Source organism: Trachypithecus francoisi, unplaced genomic scaffold (genome assembly GCF_009764315.1).
Source record: "Trachypithecus francoisi isolate TF-2019V2 unplaced genomic scaffold, Tfra_2.0 Lachesis_group6, whole genome shotgun sequence".
Classification (NCBI taxonomy): Eukaryota; Metazoa; Chordata; class Mammalia; order Primates; family Cercopithecidae; genus Trachypithecus; species Trachypithecus francoisi.
Genome location: NW_022681471.1, coordinates 44,048,956 through 44,067,474, shown reverse-complemented (window position 1 = coordinate 44,067,474; position 18,519 = coordinate 44,048,956). Strand labels below are relative to the sequence as shown.

The 18,519-nt window shown below is 38.1% G+C and overlaps 2 protein-coding genes across 2 annotated transcripts in view; one reads left to right on the top strand and one right to left on the bottom strand.

The window, feature by feature from the left end:
* COL4A6 (collagen type IV alpha 6 chain) overlaps nt 1–12,809 on the bottom strand; it is a 293,859-nt gene extending 281,050 nt beyond the window's left edge. The window contains 2 exon segments of the mRNA XM_033201864.1: nt 12,310–12,361; nt 12,556–12,809. Of these exon segments, the coding sequence (XP_033057755.1) occupies nt 12,310–12,361; nt 12,556–12,566 (63 nt within the window). The 5' untranslated portion in view covers nt 12,567–12,809.
* Nucleotides 12,810–14,155: 1,346 nt separating this feature from the next.
* Nucleotides 14,156–18,519, top strand: part of COL4A5 (collagen type IV alpha 5 chain) — a 273,437-nt gene continuing 269,073 nt past the window's right edge. The window contains 1 exon segment of the mRNA XM_033201238.1: nt 14,156–14,563. Within this exon segment, the coding sequence (XP_033057129.1) occupies nt 14,483–14,563 (81 nt within the window). The 5' untranslated portion in view covers nt 14,156–14,482.

Sequence of the window (18,519 nt, the reverse complement as noted above, 5' to 3'; positions counted from 1 at the left end):
TTATCAACAGCAATCTCAACATCAGTATCTAAGAGCATGTTCTGGATATCTAGTTGCATGCTCGGTGCTAGATGGTATTTATGCAACTTAATCATATCTAAAAGACAATATAAATCTCATAAATCTAAGGTTTGTTCAGTCTTTAAGGGATCTGCTACACTTACAGAGTTTAGAGATCTAGTCATTTTAAATTTTCTTTGCCAATCCTCTTCCCTTGGGTACGGAAAAATGGTCACTCAAAGTTTTACAGAGCAAGGAAAAATATCAGTAACATTTATTCCCTCCCCAAGAGAAAAATCTGTCTTCCAAAAGACCAATTCAGCCTCAGAGCCAGAGGTCCCAGACAATTCTGGGAAAGCCTTTCTGAGGTAAATGTTGTAGAGCTTTATGACCAGGGAAATTTCCACTGAGTAACACCAACTCCCCCTCAATACAAGCAAACCAGACTGAAAGATAATGGCAAACCAACCTTATTATTGTTAGACAAAGGGGAACTGGGACTTCACAGATGCCTGGGGTGGTGCTTTTGGGCATAGTCTTTAGTTGGGAAGCAGATCTCTAAAGGAAATCACAAAGGTAGGGCAGCAGAGGTAGAAGTGGCTTTGGGGAAACTGGAACAAGTAAGATAAAAATTCTAACTCTTTTTCCCTTAGGACACTTGAAAAACAAATTCAACAAATAATTAAGCATTTTTTTTCCTAAATTGTCACCCAAATAGGCTCACTACCCATTTTTGGTAGAGAGGCAATCACAATGAATGAGGGGAAAATAATAACTGCAATAGTAATAATTTTACAGTTGAAAATATATTTAATGATTTGTCATAAGGCCATAGTTAATAGGGGAGTTTGTGTTTGAACCTGGGAATATTTGGCTTTAAAGTTACAGCTTTTAATTTTTTAACCACTTCATAAAGAAATAGAAGGGGAAAAAATCAGGAAATGGACATCCAGAATTAAATACAGAACCCCCAGAAAGCTTGAGAATAGACGCATACCTCATGGCTTGCCTACATTTGATAAATGTGGAAGGACCAGATATATGCTGCAGGAGTGAGTCCTCCATGTATAAAGGGTTTGTTAGAGTACTGGACACAAAATAAGTGGCCGGCAATAACTATAATGCCAATCACAACCCACATAGAGAGATATATGGTAGTACAGGTATTAGGTAAATGCTCTGAGGAGTTATGGAGCAAGTAAGAGCGCAGAACAGGTTTGACTCTTTTCCTATCCTCCATCCACATCTCACAAAGATCTACCTCTCTCTTTCCTCTTCCCCCTCCTTGTGCTCTGACTATGGTGGCTTAGTACTTGACATAGTTCTTCCCACAGTGGAGTCGACCACAATGCCTGGCACATAGTAGTCACTAAATAAATATTAGCTGAAGGGAAGAAAAAACAGTGAGAAACAGAAGGACAAAAGGAGAGGAGACTTAAGAAAAATACTAACTTAACTTCCTAAGAGAAGAACAATATGTCCATCTGTAGAGACAGGAGGAAGGCAAGGCAGAGGATGAAAAAAGTAGAAGCAGGAGTGAATATGCATGTCCTGTTAAGCCAACATCACAAGTATAACTGTGATGTAAACATCAGTTAAATGAGGACAAGACAGGAGATGGAATTGCATGGGTAGGCAGGGCCAGATCAGATACCCTATGGGTGTAGGTAGCTTTCACAAATGTTAGAGTGGCGTGATCAATTTGTGTTTTAGAATAAGCTCTTTGCTTTCAGAGAGGATGGATATCAGGAAAGCCAATGAGGAGACAGTGGAAATCTGAAACCGGAACAGTTAGGTTTGCTGTAGGAAGTCCAGATAAGAGATGATAAAAAACCTAAATTAAAGAGATAGCACAGTAACTCTGCCATTTGTTGGGTTTGTGAGCTTAGATAAATCAGTTAATCTCTCTGGAATGAGAATATTTGTCCCTCACAGGATTGTCTCGAGCAGCTAACGAAATAATATATGATAAAGTGCTTTGTAGACCTGAAACACTTGAAAACATATATATGTTACTATTTTGGTAGTGAAACTGATATAAAGAGATGAGGGGGACAACTGAGAAATATGGCCATTGTCCCCAGGGATGTCCAATTTTTTGGCTTCCTTGAGTCAAACTGGAAGGAAAAGAATTGTCTTGGGCCACAAAGAAAATACAGTAATACTAACAATAGCTAATGAGCTAAAAAAAATAGTAAATATATCTTGTAATGTTTTAAGAAAGTTTACCAATTTGTGTTGGGCCGCATTCAAAGCTGTCCCGGGCCATACGCGGCCCGTGGGCCACAGGTTGGACAAGTTTGTTCTAGACATACAATCTGCAAATGAGAGAGTCTTCTCTGACATCTCCCTTTCTCTCATCTTATCATACATCAGTTGTCAAAACTGGGAAATGATTTTTAATTATCTGAGGATATTGGGGGGGTGGAAAGATGGGAGAGGAATTTAGCACCTACCTGGTGCATGGCATGTTCACATACAGCATCCACAATAATACCTCAAGAATAGAGTATAATATCATCATCCCTTTTCTGCTGATGAGAAAATTAAACCTTGGAGGGAGAGGGTCAGAAAAAATAATTATTGGGTACTAGGCTTAGTACTGGGGTGATGAAATAATCTGTACAAACTCCTGTGACACGAGTTTACCTATGTAACAAATCTGCACATGCGACCCCTGAGCCTAAAATAAAAGTTAAAAAAAGGATTCATGGGTTCAAGAAGGTAGAGGAAAATGTGACCAGGATGATGATAAGAATGGAAGTTTGTAAAATTTAAAATCCAAAAGGAATTTCCAGAAATGAAAAATATAATATCTGAAATGAAAAAAACACACAGATTAATATCAGATTAGACTCCGAAGAAGGAAAAATCAGTGAATATGAAGCTATAGACTTAGAAACTATCCAAAATGAATATGTGCTTACCATAGAGCAATCATACTCCTGGATACCTACCCAAGAGAAATGAAAACATGTTCACATGAGGACTTGAATATTCACAGCTTTGCTCATAATAATGAAGAACTGAAAACAACCTAAACGTCTATAGACTGATGAAGAGAGAATTAACATGTGATATATCCATTCCTTTTATTACTCAGCAATAAAAGGAATGAATTACTGATACTTATAACAACATGGACAAATCTCAAAAGCACTATGCTGATTACATTTATATGAAATTCTAGAAAAGGCAAAACTACAATAATAGAAAGCAGATCAGTGGATGCCTAGCGTGCAGAACGAGCGGAAGGGAATTGACTGCAAAGAGTGTAAGGGAACTTTCTGGGAAATAAATGTTTTTATTACAATTGTGGAGACAGTTATAAAACTGTACATATTTGTCAAAACTCAATATATGTTGTTGGAGGAGGAATATGGATGTGGTTATAAAAGGACAGCATGAGGGATCCTTGTTGACTTTGGTATCTTGACTGTGGCAATGAATATCCCAACCTACACCTGTGAGGACATTATATAGAACTAAATACACACATATAAATGAGTACAAGGAAAATGAAATAAGATCAGTGAATGTTATCAATGTCAGTATCTGGGTTGTGATATTATATTACAGTATTACAACTAGGGAAAAACTGGGTAAGGTACATAGGATCTCTCTGTACTATTTTTCACAACTGCATGTGAATCTACAATTATCTCAACAAAAATTTCAATGAAACACTCACAAAGAAAAAAGAAAATTAAATCTCAGAAAGGTAAAAATGAGTTACTCTAAGTCACACAGCTAGGAAGTGTCAGAGGGCAGAGGCAGCATTTAGACAAATGTCTGATTCGAGAGTGTTTTCTCTTAAACATTATATCACTGAACAGGGTTGATATTTTTCCATAAATTCAATTGCTATTGGAGTTAACATTAGTAATTTTTTTTTTTTTTTTTGAGACGGAGTCTTGCTCTGCGGCCCAGGCTGGAGTGCAGTGGCCGGATCTCAGCTCACTGCAAGCTCCGCCTCCCGGGTTTATGCCATTCTCCTGCCTCAGCCTCCGGAATAGCTGGGACTACAGGTGCCCGCCACCTCGCCCTGCTAGTTTTTTTTTGTATTTTTAGTAGAGACGGGGTTTCACCGTGTTAGCCAAGATGGTCTCGATCTCCTGACCTCGTGATCCGCCCGTCTTGGCCTCCCAAAGTGCTGGGATTACAGGCTTGAGCCACCGCGCCCGGCCAACATTAGTAATTTTTAAGATAGACAGGGAGAAGGCAGTTTGTTGCGAGCCATTAGGAGATGTTTACTCATTTGAAAGTCATCTATTGATCACTTATGCTCAGCCTGGCAGTATCCTGGACATCCTAAGTACAAGGTTGAAGAATGTAACGTAGTCATATAAGCATAGGAATCTTACCACCACATGGACGTGCTACCAAAGAGGCCCAAAGCTCCTTGGAAGCACAGGAGAAGGAAGAATAAATTCATTCTGAAGAGGTCTGGAACTGAACTGTTTCATAGAGAAAATTACATTTGGTCTGGGTATTAAGGATTGAGTAGGAGTTCACTAGATAGAAAAGAAAGCAGAAACAATAGAAAAGGATATTCCAGAGAGAGGGACTGCATATCCAGGAGCAAAGAGATGTGAAAGAACATAAAGTGGTTTGGGAATGGTGAGAAGTTCAGTCTGAATGAAGTGTAACATACACCATGAGTTTGGAAAGAAGGACTGGTAGGAAGAAACACACCGACATGAGGCTAGAAAAGTAGTTGGGCCAGAAAATGAAAGCCCTTAAATGTGCCAAACCAAGTAGTATGCATTTTATCCTGGAAGAAACAAGAAACCAATAAAGGTATTAAATCAGAAGATAACATAACTGGGTTTGTTGTTAGTAAAATAACTCTGGTGGCAATGTAGAGATAAGGATGGAGTCAGGAGGTAGAAAAACCAGTTAGGAGGCCACTGATGTATGAAGTTTGAAGCCAACAGAATATGAATGAAACGCCAGATTCTATAGATTTTTGGTAAAATTATCAAAACTTGGTGAGAATTTTGGAAATAATGAGAGCTGATGGCTGATTCTGTAGTTTCTTGCTGAAACTTGGTGGATGGTGATGACATTTAACAAAAATAAAAAAGATCACAACTGGTTGGAGTGTCATGGGAAGGAGGAGAAAACAATTTCACCTTTAAATATACTGTATTTGGGGCAATAAAAATAATAATAGCTGGCTCTGGTTAAGTGCCTATATTAAACTCCAGGCACCGTTTTAAGTGTTTTGTATATATCAACTCATTGAGAGACAGGTATGAGGGCTTAGTAGGCAATTAGAAATATAGATTTAGAGCTCAAAAGAGATGTCTTGGCTGGGGATATAAATTTGATAATCATCACTGTATAGGAGGCATAGTTAAAACCATTGAGGCAAGAAAACAGTAAAGAATTAAGTTTTGGAAAAATCCCATCATTTTAGACAAGACAGTGATAAAGATTGTAAATTCCATAACAGCAAAGTTCATGGCTAACTTATTCACCACTGTGTCACTAGGGCCTGGCATACCATCTGGAATATAGTTGTTGCTCAATAAATATTTGTTGAATGAATAGCATAAATAAAAAGATCAGAGAAGTATAAGGAGACTAGTGAGGCAAGTTTGTCATAATCCCAAAAGACACAATCGTGAATGCCATCATCCCAAATGTTGAAATCCCAAAGATCAAAATCCCTAAAGTCTAAATCCCTAGAGTCTAAAATCTTTGACATTTAAAATCCTGAAAATCACAATACTGAAAGATTACAATCCCGAATGTTGAAATCCTGAAAACTGATTTCTGGGGAAGCATGTTTTTGGTTGCAGGTGGGATAGTTGTGCCATGTTAGTTGCATCATGTGAGATGGAACTATTTCCTTGTCAATGTCTTTATTCAGAAATTAAGTATGGTTTAAGGAGATGCATAATGGGTGCCAAGTTGACAAGGGGTGGACTTGCAGACTTAATTTTAGGTGTCAATTTGACTGGATTAAGGAATACTTAGCAACCCGGTAACGTATTATTTTGGGTGTGTCTGTGAGGGTGTTTCCAAAGGAGATTCATGTATGAGTCCCAGTGGACAAGCTAGGGAAGATCTGCCCTCAATGTGGGTGGGCACCATCCAATAGGCTAGGGCCTGGGAGAGAACAAATAGAGAAGGCAAATTGGTCTCTCTCTGAGAGCTGGGGCAGGCTTTTCTTCTGTTGCCTTGGACATCAGAAATTTGACTCCATGAAAGTGTATTATCACAATGTTGACTTTGTGTGTAAGAATTGTGTATGTAAAAATGTGAAAACTTCCTCAGTGAATGAAGAGATGTCTTTTGTACACCCACATTTGTGAAAGATAAAATTTCTCAAGATCTTGGCTCTTTGGATGATTGCATATATGGTGATCACCTATGGTGTTTTTTATCTATCTTGTCAAAAGATTTTGGTTGTTCATCAAGGTATTTCAGATGACTACAGTTACAAAGCTGGATGCACACAATTACCAACCATAGTGATATATGTCTTTGTACATTTTCCTTTTGACCTATTTCTTTGTGAATACAGTTCAACTACTTATAACTGTCATACACGTGTGACTATCACTAGTACATACTGTTTATCTGTACAAAACTATGTATGTTATTGTTGTCCATTTTATTATGTAAAATGACCTTTGGAGTGTTCTGTTGTGTTTTATGTTTCTCAAACAACTATCCTTTTAAAAATGTAAGTAATATCTTTTAAATAATTTTTAAAATTACTTTTTCCAGAATTTTTTGGGATTTTGGTCTTTCAGGATTTTGACATTTAGAATTATGGGATTCGAGATTATTTATTTCAGGATTATTACCAGCTCCCTAGTGAGGTATAATGTCTTAAAAAACAAGAGGAGGTCAGGTGTGGTGGCTCATGCTTGTAATCCCAGCACTTTGGGAGGCTGAGGCAGGTAGATCACCTGAGGTCAGGAATTCAAGACCAGCCTGGCTAACACAGAGAAACCTCATCTCTACTCAAAATACAAAAATTAGGTGGGTAAATGGTGGGCACCTGTAGTCCCAGCTACTCAAGAGGCTGAGGCAGGAGAATCACTTGAACCTGGGAGGTGGAGGTGGCAGTGAGCCAAGATCGTGCCACTGCACTCCAGCCTGGGTGACAGAGTGAGACTCCGTCTCAAACAAAAAAACAAAAAACAAAACAAAACAAAACAAAACAAAAAACAAGGGGAAAAAGAAGTATCTGAGTGGCTGGGAAATGTCAGATAACACAGTGAAGTCAGATAGAACGGGGACTGCAAATAAGCCATTGGGTTTGGTAATTAGGCAGCCATTAGAAGCTTGAAAGAGGGCTGTTTTCCTGGAGTAGACTCAGTTGAGACTGTAATAGGTTGAAGGGTAAGTGGTTGGTGATGAAGACTAGACAATACCCAGAAACTTAGGGGTAATGCAATTGAAGAGGTTAGAGTTATTAAAGAAAATGAAGTGATTATTTTTTAATTCACTGTTATAATGGAGGAGAATTCAATATTGTTTATAGAAGAAAAATTGAAACCCTAGGAAAGGGATAGATTAAAGAAAGTAAGAGAGTTGATAATTGCTTTTAGCTAATTTTCCCATTACCATTTTCCCTTGAGCATTTAATTAGACTTTAAAACAAGTAAAGGCCCTATGATCTGCCTCACTGGGACATTCAGGCAGATATAAAGGACTTAATAGTTTAATATAGCCTGATGTTATCCCAAGATGTTCTTTTTATGTGTGTATGTCTTGTCACCTATACAGCATAAGACAAGTCTATACTCCAAGTATATTACTGTATACTGTTTTTTTTCTTTTTCTTTTGCTTTTTTTTTTGAGACAAGGTCTAGCTCTATTGCTCAGGCTGTAGTGTAGCGTCATGATCTCAGCTCACCTACAACCTCTAACTCCTGGGCTCAAGCCATCCTCCCACCTCAGCCTCCCAGTAGATAGGACTATAGGCGTGCACCACCATGCCCAGCTAATTTTTGTATTTTTTGTAGAGACGGGGTTTCACTATGTTGCCTAGGCTGGTCTCAAACTCATGAGCTCAAGCACTCCACCTACCTTGGCCTCCCAAACTTCTGGGATTACAGGCATGGGCCACTGCACCCAGCCATACTTTTAAGATTATTCTAACAGGGAGCTATGGTGTGTGCCTATAGTCCCAGCTACTCAGGAGGCTGAGACAGGTGGATTGCTTGAGGCTGTGGTGTGCCACAATCGCACCTGTGCTAAAATATGAAATAATCCATATAATTCAGGCAAATAAAAACCAATATTAATAACTGAGGTCAATCAGTTTTATTCTATTAATGAGATAATAAGGGAAACAGTATACTTTACTCCAGTCATATGACTTGATTATGAGCTTACAGAATATATGAGCATGTTTACTGAAGACTCCAAACTATGCTTAAAAATTAAAAGATTCTTGGCACTTAGAGTCAACACAATTCCCCCCATGCCTGAACAAACATTAGAAAGTGATTTTGTAAAACCAATTTTCTTGAACTAGAGGTACTTTTTTAATGCTTTTGTAAAACCAATTTTGAACTGCTTTTGTAAAACCAATTTTCTTGAACTAGAGGTACTTTTTTAATGCCATACTTTGGCAGTCTAGTGAAACCTACGCACTCCTTTTTAGAATACTATTTTTTTTTTCTTTTTGAGACAGGGTTTCACTCTGCTGCCCAGGGCGGAGTACAGTGGCTATTCACAGGCATGATGATGGCGTGTCACACCCTCAAACTTCTGGTCTCAAGCAATCCTCCTGCCTCAGCCTCCTCCTAAGTAGCTGGGACTACAGGCACACACCACTGCACCCTGCTAGTTTTAGAATTATACAATGAAATACATGGGATTACAATGGAAACTGATTACACTGAAATATAATCTTTAAAATATGTAATAAAACAATTTTTGATATGGTTATATATTTTCTTCCTTAGTAACACTTTAGATAATAATATCTATTATCCCCTCCTCTTTTATCTTAAAATATATTTGAATTTGACCTGTAAATAATGTAAATGTATTATCATCTATGGATTAGCCATTTACAGTCACTTGATGATTTACTTGATAATGTCCTCATACATTTCTATCAGTATCCTTAGTCATCCCAAGATATATATACATATTATATATTTATATACACACATACACACATGTATATTATATGTTGTGATTTTTCATAGCTAGCTGATATAGGATATTTGCTAGCAGGTAAAGTAGAAGAGTACTCTAAGGATTTATAGAGACACAGCCCCAGATAATGCAAATATTCCCTTGATCTTTAGAACAGGAAGAGATTGTCTCCATCTCTGAACTCCCTTTACATAATATTCATATTTTGATGACTGCTATAAGACTGAAAATCACAACAGAAAGGACCTACCTGGGCATGTTACAACTTTAAAGAAAGAAGTTGATATTTCTATTAGACCTTGATTTGAGTGCAGCTAAAGGCATTTTACCTATGCTCTTTGAAGAAGGGACAATAGAAATGTTTTCTCTCCTTACCCTCCTCCCAACCCAAATAAGTATCCCCCTAGGCTTTTGACTTTAAGTATGCTTGATTGTATTAGACCTTTTCCTGACAGCTCATTTGGAGGGGGCAAAGTGTGAAGAAAACATAAGGATCTGACTACTTTGGGATATATATTTTTTCCTAGATATGTTGACTGATGGTGAGATTTGTATCTTTCTAGACTTTTCTCTAACACGATGCAAGTACATGTAGATAATAACTTATCATTAAGCATTCTATCTTCTAAGGAACACAATGACCACCATTGTCTGAGAAAGCAAATTCCTAGAGAGTTAGGAACTATGTTTAAATAAATCTTTGCATGCTGTGCTCAGTCTAGCACAGCCCCTTAGGTAGTTAGGAGCTTAATAGCCAAAGACAATTATGGATGTTCTGAGATCCTAGACTCTATTTTATGCAGATAAATTGTGCAAATATTTCACCTGAATGAAGATCATTACTCCTTTAAAATAAATTTAATGGAAGCTCATTCTTTAACATGGATTTTAACATTTAGTTTTCCTTTACTTTATATAGACATGCTTTGTAAACTCGGGAAAAGGAAGAACCCAAAAGCCCCTAAATTACCCAATCTTTAAATGCTTGCCAATATTATTGGCAACTTAATTATCGCAGTAAAGAGACTTTGTTGTAGCAAAACGCAACATAGTTCTTGACAATCTATTTTTAATAACTATTTTCATTAATATTAGTCAAACATGGCACAGAGAATTGGAATGTTTAAAACAATCCAAAGGGTGAAAAACACAACAAACTCACGAGGATAAACTGGTATTGAGTGTAGAAGATGAGAACCAGCTCGTACAGATGAGAATCCAGTGCAAAGTGTGTAAAAGAAAAAACAAAACATCCCTTCAGAAAAATCATCTTCTGATAACTTATTCTGTGACTCTCTTTGTATTTGTCATTTTCCCCAAAACTGAAAAAAATAGCTTTACAATGTCAAAGATATTGTGCATAAGTAAACAACAAGTGAAGGAAGTGGCTCTGTAGTTAAATAAGCCAAAAAATAAAGTATTCTCTGCGGAGCTCAAGGTCTATTTTAGACTTACCATGGTCAATCACACTGACACAGCAGGTGACATCATAAAACAATGAGACAGAGTCTAAAACTCATAAACCAAAGCAGTGCTTAATTTTGGAGACTCATTTCAATACTTGAAAGAATTGCAAGCATTAAAGTGGTTTTTAAAGGTATTAAGTGACAGGATGCAGTGCTTGTGAAGTCTTCAGCTATCTGGAATGATCTGTAGTGTTTTTCCCAAAAGTACACTGAATAAAATCAGCCAGAGTCTAAAAATAAAAGTTTCGCTTGAGGGTATTCTGCCCAAGCATGACACTTAAAAGTGGCAAGATTCCTGGATGAATTGTTAACTAATCAAGTCCTGGCATTTTCAATTAATGTAGTATTGAGCCTGAAGGTAATACATAACTAAACTTGTATATTGAAGGAATAAGATGGAGAAGTACACAGAGTTTTAGATCAATATCTTTGCTTACGAAGTCAAGAATTTACTTACATAGGAACTGATGTTGAGTTAAGGGGTCACAAGATGTTGGTATTCAAGTTTTCTGGCATCATCCTCTCTTTATAAGAGAAATCACTTCACTCTGGTATTTTCTTAAAGACATCATATGCCAAGATAAAATAATCCATTTTTTCATAAACGCATTGGGTGATTTATTAGGCTGAATTAAGTATGGCTCTATAATAGTATTTAAAAATATTTAAAATTTTAAAAAGTAGAGCCAATCAGTTAAAACGATCAAAACCCTCAAGATAAATATTTGGAATATATATTCATCAGTCATCTATATAGTGAATGGCTTTGGGTATCATTAAAATTTTTTAAAAAAATACAGCAGTGAAACAGTATTCAACAACTGAACAACTTCATATTCAAACTCAACAGTTTGTATTTCTGTCAGTGTAAGTAGCTAGTGAAACTGGAAAACTGCAGCATGTTTGATTATTTGGGTCACTCCATCTTTGTGAAATTATCCTAGTAATTCCACTGGAGATTTCTCTACTTTCTGGGACCCATTAAACTTTTCTTGACCAAATGTCTTCAGAAATTTCTTTATCTGCAGTCCCTAGTTGATTTGATAGATGACATCTAAACAGCCTATGAAATGTTAACTTAGATTTTTTTTTTTCTGTTATAACAGCTTTAACTTTTAACTTTCTGGTGATGCAGAAAACGAGTAAGAGGACACATCAGACAGAAATTGAACATCACCTAGTGGTATCAGTTTAATTCAGGTAGTTAAAGAATCCAGATGTCACCTGGTACTGTCAAAGGACTCTAAGCATGTACTGAAGGTTCATTTCCATAGTATCTGGGGCACTTTCAAGTTCCACTCCTTGTGCTCTCCTCCCACTCTCAAACTAGTGTGCCAACTCAAGTTCCTGAAGACCAGGGAAAATTATGTTTCTTCTGCCGCGGAGATTGATGCAGAGGAAGGCATCAGATGCTAGTCATCTTAAGTCTTCTGGGGAAGAGGCTCAGAAATGCGTGCATCTTGTGTCTTCCACTTTTGTTTTCCCTACCCTTTACGAAGTTTTGGAAGATACCTTGGTCCCGAAAACACTGACTTGACACCGTGCTATTCCTCTTCAAGAATCTCATTAAGTCCCACTAGAAAGGGGAGTGGTGAGGACTCTGTCTCGCGGTGAAACTCTCTGCAACCCCCTAACATAAATACTAGAGATGGGCATGGTGAGAGGGTCAAAGGAGGGGAAGGGAAAAGGGTCGTGAGAAGAGACTCACCGCTCCTGCCAGTTCCTCGGTCAGGCACAACGTAACCAGGAGCAGCCACAACCTGAAACGGGAGGGACGGTGAGTGCTATGGGCTCTGTAGGCTTCGAGTTTGTGCGTCTGTCTGTAGCCCTCCGTACCCTTTTGGATGCCTGCTCCCACTTTCTCTGCAGTGACAGAAGTACAAGTACAGTCCCGGCCTGGCAAAGTAACCCGAAGTAAGAAAGAGGAGGGGAGCTTGGGGCAGCAACAGCTCACCCAGGGTGCATGCTTGCGGCTCCTCCGGAGCTGGGTCCCGGGAGACTGCTAAGCGGCTCCGCGGCCCGGGCTCATCGGGGCTCTGCTGATGCTTAGAGGCTGTTTCCTTAGTCAGAACAGAGTAGGTGGACGAAGTAGCTCAGTTTGGAAGAAACTAAACACAGCTTCCAGAAAAGAAGTGCCCCAAAGGGAAACAGGCTCAGCGGTGCCCGTTACAACTTGCAGCACTCAGGAGACAGTTCCATGCAGCAGGAGAGGAAGGAATGGAGGGGAAAGGGGCGGGGCTGTCTGCTGTCAATCATCCCCCCTACCTTGGGCAGTCTTTCTCACTTTCAGGCACCTTTCCACGCAACAGCCCTAAGTATCTCCACAGCTTTGCACACACCCCTTAGAGACCTGTACGCTAAGACCTAAACAACCGTGCATCATATACTTTCAACTTTGCTGTTAAGTTACACATAAAGAGACATAAGCATACTATTCCCACATAGACAGATGGGTCCGAAAGTGCCCTTGCGCACATGCCCAAATGCATACAACACTGATTCAAATTGACTGTACACTAGGCTCTTGGGAAGGGGAGACAGTTTCTGGAGTTGTAAATCAACTCTGAGCTAAGCAGAACCTAAGGATGAGTGGGCCCTCGTGAAGTAGATCCAAAACCTTGAAATACTCTCAAGTGGTTAATTCTAGGGAGATAGAAATGTTGTGAAGAATTCTCCATCAAATTCTTGAAGATTCTCCAAGGAGTTCGCAGAAAGTATTTTCTGATCCTTCTGTCACTCAAAAAATCTATATATCAGAATTATCAAAGGACCATTCAAGTCTACTTTATTTGGGAGATATCGATTCAGCTGCCATCAACTCTATTTAAATATTTCCAGTTAAGTGTTTGTATTAATTCTAAGAAACACTGCACTAAAGTTATTTAATTCCCTGCCCTAAATATTTCTGCAACACAACTACAATGAGAATCAATACCTTTTACATTAGCTTAATATAAGAGGCATTAATTATGGCATTCAATGCAGCTAAACAAAGAGATATAGCTGTATTAGAATAACATTATACCATAGGGTCATTACCAATACCTGCTGAATGCTCCAAATCTTATATGTATATAACACACATAAAGTATTCACGCACATATGCTTATTTTCTTACTTGTTTGTAAGCATATACTTTATTTATTCCCAATATTTTCACATCTTCTGCTTGTATATAGAAACTCTCTGTTCTGTGAGCCGCTGGAAAGTAAAGAAGACCAGCAGCTCAGGGAGCAGCGACCAAAATTTGTTTCTAATGAGTAACAATAAAAAGCACGGCCCCTCTGAGATCCATCCGCTAAAAAAATAGTCCCAGTTTAGGTCTCTTTGTAATTGGCTTTGGTGCTCACACCAATGAGAGTGGAACTGAGCCTAGAAAAGTAGTACCAAAGGAAGGTGCAAATGAACGAATAGAAAAGCTTCCCGGTTGGACTCATGGTGCTCAGTCAACTAGTCTGGAAGTTTCCCTCCCCCAAATAACTGAGCGTCACTCCCTCGCAGGTTGCTGGTGCAGTCTAAAACTGTGGCGGAGTGATACTCAAATTCCCTTGTGCTGGTGAGGCGGAGGGCGGTTCAGGGGGAAGAAAGGGAGGAAAGTAGATCTGTAGGAACTGAGTGAAGAAAAAGTTTGTAAGTCTGGACAGAAGGGAAAAGTTCTCCTCAGAGACCGGCTTTGGGGAGGGGAGAGGGGAAGGAAGAGTAGCTCCTTCTTCTTTTTTTTTTTCTTCCATTCTTAAAAAGCTTCTTTCTCTTCACCCAAGCCTCACTGTCCCTCTCCGGCTCTAGCTCTCTCCATATAAACCCTCAAGATTATGCCAATTGGTTAGAGCCAGCCGGGAATTTCGTGCGGGTGCTGAAGGAGCTGCGGGAGCCGGAGAAGAATGAAACTGCGTGGAGTCAGCCTGGCTGCCGGCTTGTTCTTACTGGCCCTGAGTCTTTGGGGGCAGCCTGCAGAGGCTGCGGTAAGTCCTCCCTCCCCTCCCCCGCGCCCATCACAGCTCTTTCACACTGAAATTACCTTTTTTTTTTTTTTTTGGTCCCTTTATCTTCCTTTCGGCCTTGACCAGGGAATTCAAATTTGCTTTCTCATGTTTAGGAAGAAACGTTGTTTGCAACACGGGTAACTCAAGCCTTCTGAAGTCCAAGGGAGAGGTTTAAGTGCTTAAAAATAGGGCTGTTTGCTTCCCTGCAGCTAGCTGCTCTGGGGGCAAGAGCAAAGTCAGAAGTGAGGGACACTAATTAACGGCTCACTAGGCTCTGATGGATATTTAACACTTTTCCTCCCCTCCCTCCACCCTCGGGTGTTTCCCTGACTGGCGACTAACCTTTTCACTTCTTGTACCCGGCCCACGCACTCTTTAAATTTTGTCTCTAGTTTAATACTTTGGCTCTTCGAAAATCCAGCTTCCATCAAAGTGTTTAGCGCCTCAGTGAAGTTCTTCCCCTTTGCTCTTTCCTTAAGCAACATGAACCTACCCCCACCTCAGGTCATTCAAGCCACTGACCTGCTTTTCCTTTTTGACATCCTTTTTACAAGTGAAATGCTAAGGTAACATACCAAGAAGAGTGAGGTAAAGTCTCAGGCTTTAGGTCTTTTGCGTCTTTTTTGTTGTTGTTGTTTTTTCTAAGTTATGGGTTTTTTGTTTGTTTACTTTTTTTTAACCCACCAAGGCACCTGAACAAATTGAGAATTTGCCCATCACCTATTCAAAGGAAAATACTCCTTTTTCAAAGGAGAATCAGTGTTCCAGTTTAAAGGAAAGTGGGGGAGGATGTACATGTGAAATGGCAGCAAAAAGCTCTATTCAGTTTTAGGAATGTAGAATTCAAACCTCAGTATATCTCTTAGAAAGGTGTCTGGGTAGTCCACCCACTGTCCTATTGGGGATGAGGGACAGATGTTAAAACATAAATGGCTTTGTGAGAGAAAATGTTCTGCAGCCTGAAGCCCATCATTTTTAATTTGATATAACCTCTAAAGAATAAGTGTGTGACAAATTATTTAAATGTATTTGAGTGATTATTATGGATGGTTTTAAAAACTGTTTAATATGAGATCATGGGTTAGGCCTTCACATGATTGAGTGACTGTCAATTCTTTATAAGCAGCTGCTATGTTACAGCTTATCTGGGTCCACTTTTAAGTTAGCTGTCTAGCTTCCCTATAACATTTAGCATGCCTCAAATCACATGTCCTCTTTCTATCCTTTGAAAGATGTGTACGTAGTGTATGAAAACTAACTTTCATATTACTCTGAGCACATCATAATTATAATAGCAAGTTTGCTGAAAAACCATGCATATCAAATATTTTTAATATGCATGCCATAATTTTCTTCCATCAAAGTAGACAAATGATTTTAAAATACTTTTTTGATGCAGAGCATCTTAATGGGGGTAAGCTTTAGCCAGTCAGTAGGGCTACAGACTTGGATAAAACTACAATTGTGCTGTTGAAAATAGTTCATTTTAAAAACATCTCCTAGTTGCCCTCTGTTTATGGCATCTGGCCCAGGGACAAATATTTTGTAGATGTTTGATTAAATATATATATATATTTTTTGATGTTACTTTTAACAAATTTGCATCAGATGACAACTATACATGTATGTATAGCAACACTACACATCAATTTATATTAAATCAATTTATGTTAACAATGAGATTTCTTTTTATTGACAAAACTTGAGAGCAAGCTTGTTTTCTTGGATTCTTAAACTAATGAGTATTCATGAAGTCATACAGCTCTTTCCCTTTTCCTCCTATATAATTTTTAAAGACCATTTTACATCCCCTTTTCCTGTCATTAGGATATTGTGCCTCTATTAAAACTAAGGGTTGTTTTTCCTGGTTCATACATAAATATTTTAATAGGCTCAAAAATATGAATGATACTTGCTCTCCATACTAGTGCTGGAGATATTGGTGACCATTTCCAGAGTAAAACTGGATGGTGGTAGGGCTAGTCGTTGACTGGAGTAGTCTAGTATTGGGGTTTTTATATCAAAAGTGTTGCTATTTAAAGTGCTTTGCTCTTTTATAGATAAATGATTTCTTTATCTCTGAAATCATGCCAAATTGGTACATCACAAATATGTGGAAGATTTTTTTTTTTTAGGTAGAGCATTCATTAGGTGGAATAAAGTAACTTCTATGCCAAAAGGTTAGTAATAAGAGAAGACAGTTTTAAGTTGGAAATATAATTTCTAGTGATGGAAATAACATTTTTATGTGAAGGTAATTATACCTGTACTGATTCACTGTCAGTGGGATATGCACTTAGATTTGTGGATGTGGGTAATATGTAAAATTATGTTAGTTCTATTTTACGTAGTTAGTAAGTTGTTTTCTGTGAAGTAGATTGGATATTTTTCTTTAGTTTAAACATACTGTCTTCCTTGTGACCAGCGGCACGAATTTATCAAGGGTAGGAGTGTTGTTTGTAGCCATGAAACACTTCATACTCTATGAAGTATATTGCTCCATAGGAAAAATTTGTCATAATCGTCATCATTATTATTATAGATAGCATAATGAGTATTTACTATGTGCCAGGCACTGTGCTAATATAATACACATTATCATATTTAATCTTCAGAATAGACTTATGAGACATATACTATTATTATCCCCACTTTACAGATGAGAAAACTACAATTACAGACGTTGAATACATTCCCAGAAAGCCAGTCACGTAGGTAGTAACTTGTGAAGCTGGAAAATTTGAATCCAGGCAGTTTGACTCTAGAATCTTTGCTCTTAATGACTGTCCTATACTGCCTACTTTGTATGTGGTCTGTAGAGATTTACTGGTATGTAAAGTATTTGGATCTCTGCCACTTTTTTTGGACACAAGAGGTGAAATGGAAATGATAATGGAGGTTACATGTCTTCCTGCTGATGTTAGGAGAAGCAGCATGGTGTAATGGAAATAGCTTGGGCCTAGAATAAAAAGATCAGAGTTTGACCTCTGTATCTGTGTATATAGAGTGAGATTATTTAAAAGCAATCTAAAAGTAAATGCTGTTGAAGGTTTTATGATTTTATGTAATCACAATATGTAAACATTTCAACTTACATAACTACTATAATTTGTGACAGATGATTTGTTTTGAAGGAAGATTTGCCTTATGATTATTTAATTACTCAGTTACTGCATTAATTTTAAATACACCAAACTTTTCAGGAGCATGTCTATTGTGAAACAACCGGATATGTGTATATGGTAACACACTTTACTTAACATGGTTAATTTAGTTTTGTTCTTTTTTTGTACTAATTTGCCTACCTATCATATCCAATTTTATTCACTAACTATATATATATGTGTGTGTTTAGTCTTATGCATATATCTATGTATGTATCTGTCCCGTGGCAGTGTAAGAGTTTGTATTTTTTCCTGTGTTTTTATTTACCTTTTGATGTTTGTACATGTAAGGCATGAGACTCTTTACATCCCTGAAAGCTTGGTTAAGATGGTGTCTGCTAGGTTTATTCACTATAAAGTCACTATTTTTTCTTTTGTAATTACAAAGTGAGACTATGCAGGGCAATATTGTGAGACAGCGTAAGTATCCTGTTTCTCATTGTATATTTGCCCACTAATTTTAGCATATGTTGATGATTCTGGCTTGAATAAATTATTGTTGTGACATTTGCCAGACATTGATTTCAATTTTCAACATTTTTACATTTATTAATTGATTGAATTATACTGTAATAAAAAACTTTCTCTTCTCTACTCTTTTTTTTTTTTTTTTTTTGAGACGGAGTCTTGCTCTGTCATCCAGCCGGAGTGCAGTGGCCGGATCTCAGCTCACTGCAAGCTCTGCCTCCCGGGTTTACGCCATTCTCCTGCCTCAGCCTCCCAAGCAGCTGGGACTACAGGCGCGCGCCACCTCACCCGGTTAGTTTTTTG